Consider the following 13064-nt stretch of genomic DNA (forward strand, 5'->3'; position numbering starts at 1 on the left):
TACCATTGAGGATGATGATGTTATTCTATGTCCTTGGAGAATTGATAGGCCTCCCCCAAGTGAGAGGAAAGACCCGAATTTTTTTTTTTCCAGGAGTCACCCTTAGTTTAAGAGCTACAATGACGGTTAGAACGGTAGGTTGAGGGTTGAATTAAAGATCTTACCTTGCCAGAGGAGGTAAAAAAAAAAAACTATCAAGGATAGGGATGTTATTCTATTTGCTTGGGAGTGATAGAGATGCCCCAAGGGAGAGGAAAGACCCGAATTCTTTTTTTTTTTTGTATCTCCTGCGAGAAGAGATACAAGAAAAAACTATCAAGAATAGGGATGTTATTTTATATGCTTGGAGAAATGATAGGTATTCCCCAAGGTCAGACAAGAGACCCACTTTTTTTTGCAGGCCCTAATCATGTATGAAAGAAAGAGTTCATCTTTCATTTAATGCCATAACTTTTATTCGGTTCAGAAACAAATCATATGAATTTGAAGGTAATAACAATGGGTCACAATGAGTCCAAAAGCGCCGACGGAGTGATGATATACTGGAACGATTTGCAGACCATCTCGACCTTAACCTTGACCTCAGTGTGATAAGTGATGACGCTATTGTTGTTTTCAAAAGCTCTGAAGGGTTTATTTTTTTTTATTTGAGTGCAATCGCTATTTTCCTTTGCCAATCTCAATTTGATTCTTTTCACTTCCTCCTTTTATTTACTATACTACGATTTGATTGTTTTAGGCTAAAAATTCTGCTTATTTTTGTCTGAAATTATTTTGATTAATTTGCTTTAGGAGGATGGTAAGCTAATACGACTGAATTAAAACCGCTCGAATTAATGATTTACTCAAACGATTTTCTCTAATTAAAAATTTGCTCCAATAGAAAATTTACTTTAATTGAAAACACGTTGAATCTTCGTTGTTGGTCATTCTTCTATCAATAATTAGTCAGAAAATTTTTATTTTATTTATTTAATTTTTTCATCCAGCTATTCAGTTTAATTTAATAAAATTTGACATCAGTTATAATCTCATTTTATTTGAATTAATTATTACAAGACCTAACTCATTTAAATTATTTTTATTCAGTTTAATTGGCATTATCAGATACGAGTGTCATGTTCAGTTCCATAGGCTTTGAAAAAAAGAAAAATTATAAAAATAGTAATATACGGGACTACGCATTTTTTCCTCAATTACTATTAATTATATCTAATATCTGAATGAATTCACGGAATAAAAAAATACATCACAAAGTATCTTCAACTCTCAGTCACTCGACTGGACTGGATTTATTCTGTTCCCATTATCAACGAATTTCATGGACTAATAAAAAATATTCGCACAAAAAAATATTCACAATATATCTTAAACTAACTATGGTGCATCACTATGCTGTAACCGGAAATAATGAGTAAAATGCCACAATGATGTAAACGAGAGACTATTTTTTCCAAAATACAAAAAAAAGGTTAAAAAAAAGGGAGCTTTCGACCATTTGCCCAACGGTCCTCTTCAGCCAACTGAAGAGGACCGTTGTGCAAACGGTCGAAAGCTCCATTTTTTTAAACCTGTTTTGTATTTTGAAAAAAAAAATACAGTCTCATTTACATTACTGTGGCTTTTTACTCATTAATATCTTAAAATCTCACTCACTTGACTGGACGACTGGGTCTATTCTGTTCCCCCTCATCAACGAATTTCTCGGAATGAAAGAGAAACTTCTCAACGCATCGCAAACACGTACTGGGGTTCCATGACAATCCAGAATATCTGGATATGACAATACCATTCCAGTAATGACAATGTACTGTTATGGGAGCGATCCATAGGTCAGTGGAATAACCTATTGTTATGGATTGTTATTTTGTATGTGCGTGTGCGTGTGTGTGTGTTGAAATGGGAACCGGGCTATATTTGTGCCTGGAAAAGGTACTGGAAAAGACACGCCCTCTATTATTTAGTTTTGAGGTCACGCGAGACGCCCCGGGCGAAAAATCTGTTACTGTCTCTTTGCCTTAATTTTTTTGATGAATGCGTCTGTACATTGGTTTATTTTTTTTATTTCTATTAAATTTCATTGATATTACGACCGCTTAGAGCGATAGCGGCCTTTCTGGGCTCGTCCACATGACTGCTATTATTAACACTACTATTAAAACTGAATAATAATAATAATAATAATAATAATAATAATAATAATAATAATAATAATAATAATAATAATAATAATACTTTTAAAACTCCCATAATCTCAGAAGTCACTAAAATAGTGAAGAAATCCACAATGATGTCAGTGTAGGTATATATTAAAGATATATATAAAACGCGAGCTTTCGAGAAAGCTCGCAACCTGCTCGATTCTCCCTCTCAGTCTCTCGTTTTATATATATATATATATATATATATATATATATATATATATATATATATATATATATATATATATATATATATATATATATATATATATATATATATATATATATATATATATATATATATATATATAGTTTTAATATACATTTATTTAGGCTAACATTATTGTGGATTTCTTCAGCAATAATAATAATAATAATAATAATAATAATAATAATAATAATAATAATAATAATGATAATAATAATAATAATAGTAATAATAATGTTATTCAACTATTTTTAACTAAATATTTTGTATCATAATAAATCATATATGTTTTTAGATTTGATTCTACTACATGAAATTCTGTTAAAAGAAATTATACCAACTATCAAGAAATGACACTTATGAAATATAAAATTTTAATAATAATAATAATAATAATAATAATAATAAATTTGACATTCATACTAAATTTAATTAGGATAGACACGCCCTCAGTTAATCTTAGATTAAAAGTGGACTATATTAATTCCTTCGAACCACAGCCATAATGAATAAAGGAAAAGATTCAGACACACCCTTAATTGACATTGAAATTGGACCAATGGATCTTCGGTCATAATTTATACCTAAAAAAAAATAAAAATGACAATAGACATTGGTACAGACACGCCCACAGTTAGCTTGGAGGCATTATAGAAGACCCCGGTATTTGTTTCTGTTAAAAATAAACTTAACAGTTTAGTCTCTGTCAATTAGGAATGCATTTGTGGGCAAAAAGAAGAAACCTGAAAGAACTGTTAGCTGCCTCACTCTCTTTTTGTCTTTTTTTTTTTTTTTTTAATTTGGTTTCCACAAGCTTTTTTTCTCATATATTTTAGCCAAGGTAATGTGTTATGCAAATTTTTAAAGACTAATTTCAACCAATTTTGACCGGGTTCATCTTAAACAAAACCAGGAGAGGTTAAGTTGATTCATCTTTATTTTATTTGTCTCATAATCACAAGCTTGAGGAAAAAATTTTGCTTATCAATAGATAGCAATGTACTAAAACCATTTTTTAAAATCTTTAAGTACATTTGATTTTCTTCTCGTGAAGTTGTGAGTTTTTTTATTTTCCAGAGAAATAAGGTACCATAATCAGTTCTTTGTACAAATCTTATTTACTATATTCTTTCGAGAGAGATTTTTCCTACAAAATATTAAGGTAATTTTCTAAAGGAAGAATAAACGTTAAATATTCATTAAACATGGTATCAAAATGTTAAAGTACTTCGCTGTTGTGCAGTTTCATATACTTTTTAAAAATAATATATCACAGAGGCATTTTTAGACATTTTATAATTTTTAAAGAAAGAGTTAAATTGGTTTATACAGTGAGTAAAAAAATATCATCGAAAAAACTTTTCCTTCCTATTTTCGGTTCCGCGCTACGTCCGGGCACTAGAAATCACGTAAAAGAATAAATAATCTTTGATCTAGACGAAAGAACTGACCTCACACAACGCTTGAAGGTCGCTTCTCACGCAATTTTTTGTTGTCGAAGTAAATCGGTTCACCCGCGCATGCGCCTTGGAGCTTCTGGTTGTGAGAGGTATAAATAGGACCCAAGACGGTTTATGAACCCCACATTTCTCTTCCTCCGAGTTGCGATGCATTGGGTAACAACAGCTCCTGCTTTTGTTTCTTTAATAATTTATATATTTGTTTAATATTTCAGTCATTTAATGATTTCTTTATGCATTTGATCTTTCAGTCATTTAATTGTTTGTTTGTTTCATCAACTATGATATGAATAATTATTTTATTCATCTTTCCTCAATTTATTTATTATTTTTAAGTCATTCATTCAGCATTATCTATTTATAGACTAGTTTATTCAGTTACTTTTCACTTGTATGATATATGATATTCATCATTTAATTATCTGTCTGAATTACTTAGTCCATTATCAGTTATTTTCATTGCTGTACTTTATCTTCTGTCATCTATCTACAAATTTTCTTTTTGTACAGTTCTGCAAATATAGCGTAAATAAATTTAGCGCTTTTATTTCTAAAATTTATTATTCAAGCTGTTTTATCATCAACTTTTAAACATTCGGTCAAAAGAGTTTTTGCCTTTTTCTCTTTCCATCTTGGAATCTCACGTACTTTAAAAATTCAGTTTCTTTCTATTAATCTGAAATAATCATGATTTCTATGGGAATTAAATAAATTGATCATATAGGAATAATGATTATATGAGATGCAAAAGAAACAAACAGAATTTCTTAGAGTATATGGGATTCCAGAATACATATAGATAATTAATGATAAAACTAGACTAAAACAAACTTACACTAGTGACTTCAAAGTTAATGAGATTAAGACTAATAATAAGATTTATAAACTTAGTACATACACACACACACACACACACATATATATATTATATATATATATATATATATATATATATATATATATATATATATATATATATATATGTATATACGTGTGTGAATATATATATATATATATATATATATATATATATATATTTGAAAATAAGAAACTTTTTTCCTTTATCTTGGAGAAGTCACAAATATATATACTACAAGAACAGTACTTTAAACATTTAGAGGCTCCATATCCCCACTCAGTTTCGAGGTAGGAGTGTCCTTTAAAACTCATTTGGCTAAAAATCACAATAATCTCAGGGGACATTGAAATACCCCACCTCAGATCCACACCTGATTTTATGGTGAAATGTCGCAAATACAACAATGAAAAATGTACTTATAAGAACTCCCAGACAATATTAAATATAAAATTCCGTTAAGTCTTAGATGAAAAGAATATTGGCAAACACTGAAAAAGAATTCTTAGTGTGAGATATAAAGGGAACAGTGGTATATTTGTACATGGTGAGAACAATCATGCTATCAATAAGGGGCAAAAGATTGTATAATAATGCACTGGAAAGGAACATCATTGAATCTAGCTTCATAAAAGAAAGTTACAACCATAATATGAATATCAAACTGTATAAACACTTTAATATCAAAAGAAATTTGTAAATTGTTTAAAGTTAAGATGTATGAAAATAGGATTATCATATTTGTAAACACAGCAATAATAAGTTTCCATTTGACACCTAAACTTATCAGCAATGTCCCTGAGAGTCTATTGTGATTTTTAGCCAAATGAGTTTTAAAAGGACACTCCCTACCTCGACACCGGCCTGAGTGGGGATATGGAGCCTCTAACGGTTTTTGTATGTTCGTCATACTGTTCTTGTAGTATATATATTTGTGACTTCTATCTGTATCAGTCCTTCGTCAATGGCTTGGAAATAAAGTCGAAACCGGTATACACCCGTTTCTTATATTTCACCTGTGGTAATGTGTGATAAATGAATCACGTACAAAAGTGATAATAATCATATATATATATATATATATATATATATATAATTATATATATATATATATATATATATATATATATATATATATATATATATATATATATAATTATATATATATATATATATATATATATATATATATATATATATATATATATATATATATATATACTGTATATATCTTTCCAGGCCTCTCTCTTCCTCTTGGCGTGTTTGACGTCACTGGCTACAGGAGACGTCAGACCTCACCTGACTTCGGCCAAGCATCACGGTCCTTCACTTCACGGTGGCAGTGGACATCATGGAGGCGTGGGTATTAAAGGACATCACAAAAGTCTTGGACATCACGGAAGCTACGAGCATCATCATGAGGCCTATGTAAGTAGTTTTTTTTTTTACAATTTGCTGCAAAATTCCAGCAATCGAACAAATAAATACAAAGAATCTTTAAAAATAAAGTTATTGAATGAAATGATTCGTGAATTGCTCTAAATGGTTTCCGGCCAATTTTGAATCATATGCTATATTAATATTGTTGTATGTATCATTTGTACAGTACGTAAATTGCTTTTTAACCTTTTTGGGACTTCGCTTGTCAAGGAAATGAGCGAATCTCTCATTTTGTTTAGCTTTTATTGCATTTTATTTCTTTATTCCTTTATCAGTCTTTTAAAAATTTTAGTAACTAAAAGTAAATATGCTTTGATTGATTAATATAAGGGTAATCGTTATTTTCATGGATTCTAAGGGAAGCGATTAAAAGACCTCTCTTGATTCAATATCATTCCATTGGCCAAGTCTCTGAAACCTTCGTCAGACTTAGCTTGACAAACTACAAAGTAAGCGATGAAGTTCTTTCACTCTCGATGGGATAAAATACAAGAGAAACATTATTACTCTCTCCCCTATTTCAGCAACCGCCCCGCTACAGCTACAAGTACGTTGTAAACGACGAGTACTCCGGCAACCACTTCGGTCACAGCGAATCTCGAGAGGACTACGACACGGAAGGAGAGTACTTCGTCCACCTCCCCGACGGACGCGTCCAGACAGTCGCTTATCGCGCAGACGATAGCGGGTACCACCCTACTGTGTTATACGACGGCGAGGCTCGCTATGCCGCCCACGCCCCTACTTACAGCAAACCTCACGCCCACCACGGTTCCGCCTATAAAGCTCCCACGGTATCTCACGTTCCAAGTCCTGCTTATCATGCGCCTAAAGCTTCTTACCATGAACCATCCCACATCCACGCCCATGCTCCAGCCAAAATCTCTCCTTCCTATGCTCCTAAGACGTTGTATCATGAGCCAACACACGCCCACGCTCCTAAGACTTCTTACCACGATCCCGTCCACGTCCACGCTCACGCTCCTGCCAAAAGCTCTCCTTCCTATGCTCCTAAGACGTTGTATCATGAGCCAACACACGCCCACGCTCCTAAGACTTCTTACCATGAGCCCGTCCACGCTCACGCTCCTGCCAAAAGCTCTCCTTCCTATGCTCCTAAGACGTTGTATGGTGAGCCAACACACGCCCACGCTCTCGATTCTTCTTACCACGCCCCTGAGATCTCTTACCATGAACCCGCTCACATCCACGCTCACGCTCCTGTCAAAAGCTCATCTTACCACGCTCCTAAGGCTGTGTATGATGAGCCAATACACGCCCACGCTCCCGAGACCTCTTACCATGAGCCAACCCACATCTACGCCCACGCCCCTGTCAAAAGCTCATCTTACCATGCTCCTACGACACACGCCTACGCTCCTGAGACCTCCTACCATGAGCCAACCCACATCCACGCCCACGCTCCGGCAAAAAGCTCTGCTTACCGTGCTCCCAAGGCTTTGTATGATGAGCCAACGCACGCCCACGCCCTCGAGTCTTCATACCACGCCCCTGAGACCTCTTACCATACCCCAGAATCTACCTATCACGAACCGAACATACCTTTCAAAGACGATGGTCCGCTCTTCCGCGACACTGTCGAATCTCTCATGAATGTTAACAAATAAAATATTTAATTTATTGTTTTTTTTTTTAATTATATTTATTTGATAAATGGATCACCCTTTGTTTTAATAGATATAAAGGATGCAATTTGTTCCTTTTCTCCTTATAGTGCAGCAGATTGCTGTAAAAATCGTTCAGATAGTGAAACAAGCATGAAATTTGGCACAAACATTCCTAAGACTACGCTCTCTTAGAAAAAGGGCGCTGGCCACCTGAAAATCCAAGATGGCGGCTATTTTCAAAATGGCCGCCATCTATGTTGAGATTCACTGGTTTGGGAGCATCTATTGGATGGAATATGCCAGTTTTTTTTTTTTTTTTTTTTAAACCTCGACTTTAGGTTATAAAAATGTTCCATACCACACATTTTATTGAAAACCCTTACTAAATGAATTGTAACCAAGATGGCGTACAAAATGGTTGCCATAAAAGTTTTTTTCTATCCACAGCGCTTTAGCAGACATAGAGACCAACTGTTTTTATTTAATGGTATATTCATGTGATCAGACAGTTTAACTAATATGCTATTTTCAACTGAAATAGTAATGGTATGGTCACATACAACATTGTGTCTAAGACTGTAACCATAAAAAGAAAAGAAGAGAAATACGGACTAAACATAACCAATCTATGTATAGGTCTCTCAACCTACACCTTTGAAAAATTCGAGGATAAGAAGGTAGGCATAGCATGACACGTTGGGTGCTCAAGCTGATTATCTACTGAAGAGAGGCAATATTTATCTAGACTTCACATTTGCAAGTGCACAGAGCTGTGCAGGAAGACCAGCTTGTAGCACTTGCACCTTTCCCGACAGCCTGCTTTGCATCCACATTTGGTAAGCTGTTGGCAACTCTTGGCTAAGGGCGAGTTGGTTGTCAGAGGACTTGCCATGCTTCACCAGACTTTTGCCATCCCCACTCAGCAGGGTTCTCTGGCTGTGGCTGACACTGGGTGGCCTGCCCCCACACAACCAGCCTGGTGCAGCACGCTTGGTGTGTTGGAGGAGAGCTCCTGGTTGGTGGAATGGCCTCATATGCCCTTTGTTTTCTGGCAAACATATCAAGTCTAGCCTCATCCACAGTGCCAGCAGTGCTGGATCTTTCATACATAAGTATGACAAACCTCTCCAGGACCTTCAGGTCACTCTCTTCCACTCTGAGAGGGTAGTGACTCAGTTTGGAGAACACAGTGGAGGCCTCTGGAAAGATGTTCCATGTCTGCCAGGCGGTCTTCTTGCCCTTGCTCCGGAAGGCTGACACTGTATCACAGCCTGTGAACGCATGGAAGAAGAGCATGCCATTCACCTTCTCCTGGCCCAGAGAGTTGCACAGGTCATGCACAGCAATCCAGCGCAGGCTCTGGCCTTGGCCAAATGCCACCCATAGCTTCTCTAGCCCTAGATTGTGGAGAGTGGAGAAAGCACTGACTGCAACGACAAGAACATCTGTGTCATTTGCTTTAACCGTGATGGTCTTGGCTCCATGTTCTGTGGCATATTTGGCATGGAGAAAGATGCGGGTGTCAGCTTCCTCATGAGAGCACTTTTCCAGTCCCTGAAGACTAGCCTCATGAGTGCTGAGGACAGCAGACCCTTTCGTGGCAATGACAACATTTGTGGCAGACATCTGGGCAACTTTGTCTGCCAGGAACTGGAACAACTCTGTCTTGTTGGCATCGTGTCTTAGGGAAATTGCGCCAGTTGGATGGAATTGTGTTCTTGTCTGTCACCTTGCACCTTCCTCCTTGACCACGTTGGAGCCTGGTCTCAGCTTTGAGGCTGGATGTATTGTATACATCAAATACAAGATGTGATGATGTGTACTTGATGCTATAGGATTGTATCACAGGCAAGAAGTCATAAAGTGCATAGCCCTCAAAGGTCTTTCCTTTCTTTGGTGGCAAGGCATGGACCAAAGCTGATCCATCTACAATGAGGACATCAGTCTTTGGTTCTTTGTCTTCTAGTGTAACATGACTCTCCAGGACCGAGGTCAGCTGAGACTTCTGACATGTGTACAGCCTACCACCCTCACTAAGGGAAGCTGGGAATGTTTGATTCTCGTGCTGGAAGAATTCCTGCAGATCACATTCACGGCTCTGACAGGATATAAATAGCTTTGAGAAAAGCTGGCAATCCTCCTTCAGAAGTTTCTGCTTTGACTGTTCTACAGGAGCAGCTTCTTGCCTGAAGAAGTCAGTTCTGTTCTTCTTTATCGGCTCATAGAAGGAGACTGCATTGTTTGCCAAAGAGTCTGAAAACTTCTGAAATTTAGTGCGGCCTCTGTCAAGGTGTGTCTGTAGAAGTTCTGCTGAGCTGGGGTGGGCAATGTCTTTGTTGTCAATGGAATACAGATCCTGGCTCTCTTCCTGAAAAGGACTTCCCAAGTGTTGCAAAGCAATGACAGCTTGCTGACTCTCTCCAAGAATGTCTTCTGCGCATGAGGTGTTTGTTCATGGTGTGTTGTCTGCTCATTAGACTCCTTACTTTGAACCTCTGTTTCGTATGCAGACACCAAGCGGATGATCTCTGGGCCAGCCACCATCCATCTTCTGAGTGCTGACGGATCTTCAGTCAGCCCAATGGCTCCGCCATCAGCCTTTATAAAGGCATTGGTCTGCTCATGAGCTTGGTCAAGAGCCATTGCTGAGAACTGGCGACTGGTCTTGTGCACAACAAAGTTGCCAGCCTTGAACTCCTTGTGCAACTCTGGGTGTGAACTCTCTAGGGTAAGCATGTCCCTGAGGTGAATAGGCAGCCAACGAGCATAGTTTGTATTATTGTTGGAAAAGAAGTAGGGTATCAGCTCATGCAATGCCTGGCAGTAGAGGACAAAATTGGCCTCACGGAAGGACCTGATCAGTAGGAATATCACAAGTTCCATAGACAACACCATGTGCCAGAAGTGGAACTGTGGACTCTGCTGTCTTCGAAGGTCACACCACTCCTCAAACTCTAATGCCTGCTCATTGTTGTTTGCTTTCTCAGCACAGTAGTCAGTGTATGCTGTCCTCAGGAGTTTGTACAAACTAGAGGCTGTAACCTGGTGCATCTGCCGTGTCCTGGTTACACTTGCAGCTGACAGGAAGGATTCTGCAGATCAGATGAAGCAACTCCTGCCTCCACCAGAGCTCCTGTCCAACCACTGCCATGAAGAAGAGTACCAAGAGATGTCATTGCTGCCATCTCAATGTGCAGACCACCAAACATTACCAGATACTTGTCTTCGCCATACTGATCAGGCCACTGCCACTGCACCTGCTTTGCTACGGCATAGATTGGCTGATCAGCTGTGATTATGGGTATCTGGCCAGGGTTCAGAAAATCAGTGACATCCTGCACTTTCTGCATCACGTGTTTGATCGTAGCAACAGAATGAGCCTGATCACGCAGGAGAGGAAGCAATGAAGTTATGGTTACTTCAAATTCTGGGCTTCTCTTCATTGAAGCGTGATGAGCTGACCACGTCAGATTCACTGCATCATCTATTTCCTGGGTGACTATGACCTTGTCTAGCCACTGATACTCCAGTGCAAGCTGTGGCCCCAAGATATCTGTGGGTGGCTTTGGTATTGCAGTGTTTGGTGGCACAGGGTTCTTTGTTTGAAAGGAAGCTGGTGAGATGTTTGTGAATGTGTCCGGCAATTCAGGCACCGACCTCACTTTCTCAGGTGCAAACTTTAGTTGCTGTCTTTCCTGTCCAGTGTTCTCCTTGGTGGGGTGCTGAAATATGGAGATGCTAGTTCCATGGAAGGAGGTAGTGGCAGTAGTTGCAGATGGGTTGTGGTCGATGTTGTCCATCACTGCAGTGGTGAACAACCCTTTTTCGCAGTACTGGGGGACAGACCACACCCTCCTCCACATATTTGCTAACTGTGGCATCTCCTAACTGTGCAGAGACCTCCAGTACTCTGTCATAAGAGATACTGAGGCCATACTGATGTAGCATTTCAACCAGGTTTCTCTTCCTGGTTTTGGCATAGACTGAGAGTCCCATGTAGACTGGGAATGGTGTTTCTCTGTCTTTGGAGTGTCTATGAGTTGTTGCTCCCTCTTTGTATCGGGAGTAGCAGTTGAACTGCATGAGCTGTGCAATGGCCTGGTCTGACTTTGATGCTCCAAATCGTAACTGTGACTTGATGTCAGCCCCATGCTCAACCATCCCTACAAACTGGAGCAGGAGAGGAGGCACAGAATTTCGTACACAAGCCTCAGAAAATGTGCCATCAAACCGTGACTGATGATCAAGTATAGACTTTCTGAGAATATTTGCTGCTTTAGCAATGATAACTGCCTCTGAAAGATCAGATGATTGACCAAGTGCTTTTCCCACATCCTTTTGAAATGCAAGTAATACATCTCTGCCAGATTTATGAGCCTCAAGTTCTGGAATTTCTGCCAGAAGTTTGTCTTTGAGTCTCGTGGAATTTACACTTGGTGACTCTACACCTAATTGTTCCAGACGTTGTTGGTAGAGGTGGCAAATATCTGCCAGCCGAAATGTGACTGGATCATCTGAACAAAGGTTGTTTTCAACAATGTATGTCATCAGTTCTGACAGAACTAGTGGATACACATCTGATTCTGACTCAGTGCTACCTTGGTCTTTCTCAAGGCTCCTCAGGTAGGACCTTTTTCTGTTGTAGAGGGCACAAAGACAGGCATGGTGATACTTAAACTCCTGTGCAATGACATCCCCACCAGTCAACTTAGCAAGGAGCTTGCCATCACTAAGTATCTCTGCACATTCACGCAATTTCAAGTCAAGGCCCTTAGTACTAGCCTGTCTGAGATCAGATGCAGGTGCCACTTTCTCACAGAAAATGCAAACTTCATTGTCATGACTGGTTCGGCGCAGTTTTGCGACTAGTCTCAGTGTTGCTGGTCTGGTCATTGGATTGTCGCTTTCTTGCACGGTCCAGTTTAGTGTTGTTAAACAACAAGCGACAGTTCACATGGTATTTTGCTGCATTTTTCCTGAGAGTGGCCTCTATGCCATCACCTTCATCCAGCCTTGCTGGATCCATTATCAGTGGCATTTCATTAATTTCACTGAACATGGGAATGTTCCTTGCCAGCATTGTGTACCCATCATGGTCTAGGACATGATGACTTGGAGGTGATGTCAAGTGCTCACCTCTTTTGTCCTTCTGACAAAGACAACACAAACTCAGTTTGTTTTTCTACTGCTCAATATTGGATTGGCATCACATTCTGCCATGATTTCACTTTTGATTAAGGCCGAGGGTTATCCTTTTACCACCTTAAACAA

At 38.3% G+C, this 13064-nt stretch overlaps 1 protein-coding gene across 1 annotated transcript; it reads left to right on the plus strand.

Annotated features, from left to right (window-relative positions):
- The first annotated feature begins 6076 nt into the window (after positions 1–6076).
- On the plus strand, positions 6077–7814 carry LOC136834638 (uncharacterized). The gene is made up of 2 exons (XM_067097219.1): positions 6077–6153; positions 6659–7814. The coding sequence occupies exons 1-2, from the start codon at positions 6077–6079 to the stop codon at positions 7791–7793; spliced, it is 1212 nt and encodes a 403-aa protein (XP_066953320.1). The 3' UTR covers positions 7794–7814.
- The last annotated feature ends 5250 nt before the right edge of the window (positions 7815–13064 follow it).

This window comes from Macrobrachium rosenbergii, chromosome 54 (genome assembly GCF_040412425.1).
Source record: "Macrobrachium rosenbergii isolate ZJJX-2024 chromosome 54, ASM4041242v1, whole genome shotgun sequence".
In the NCBI taxonomy this organism is placed as follows: Eukaryota; Metazoa; Arthropoda; class Malacostraca; order Decapoda; family Palaemonidae; genus Macrobrachium; species Macrobrachium rosenbergii.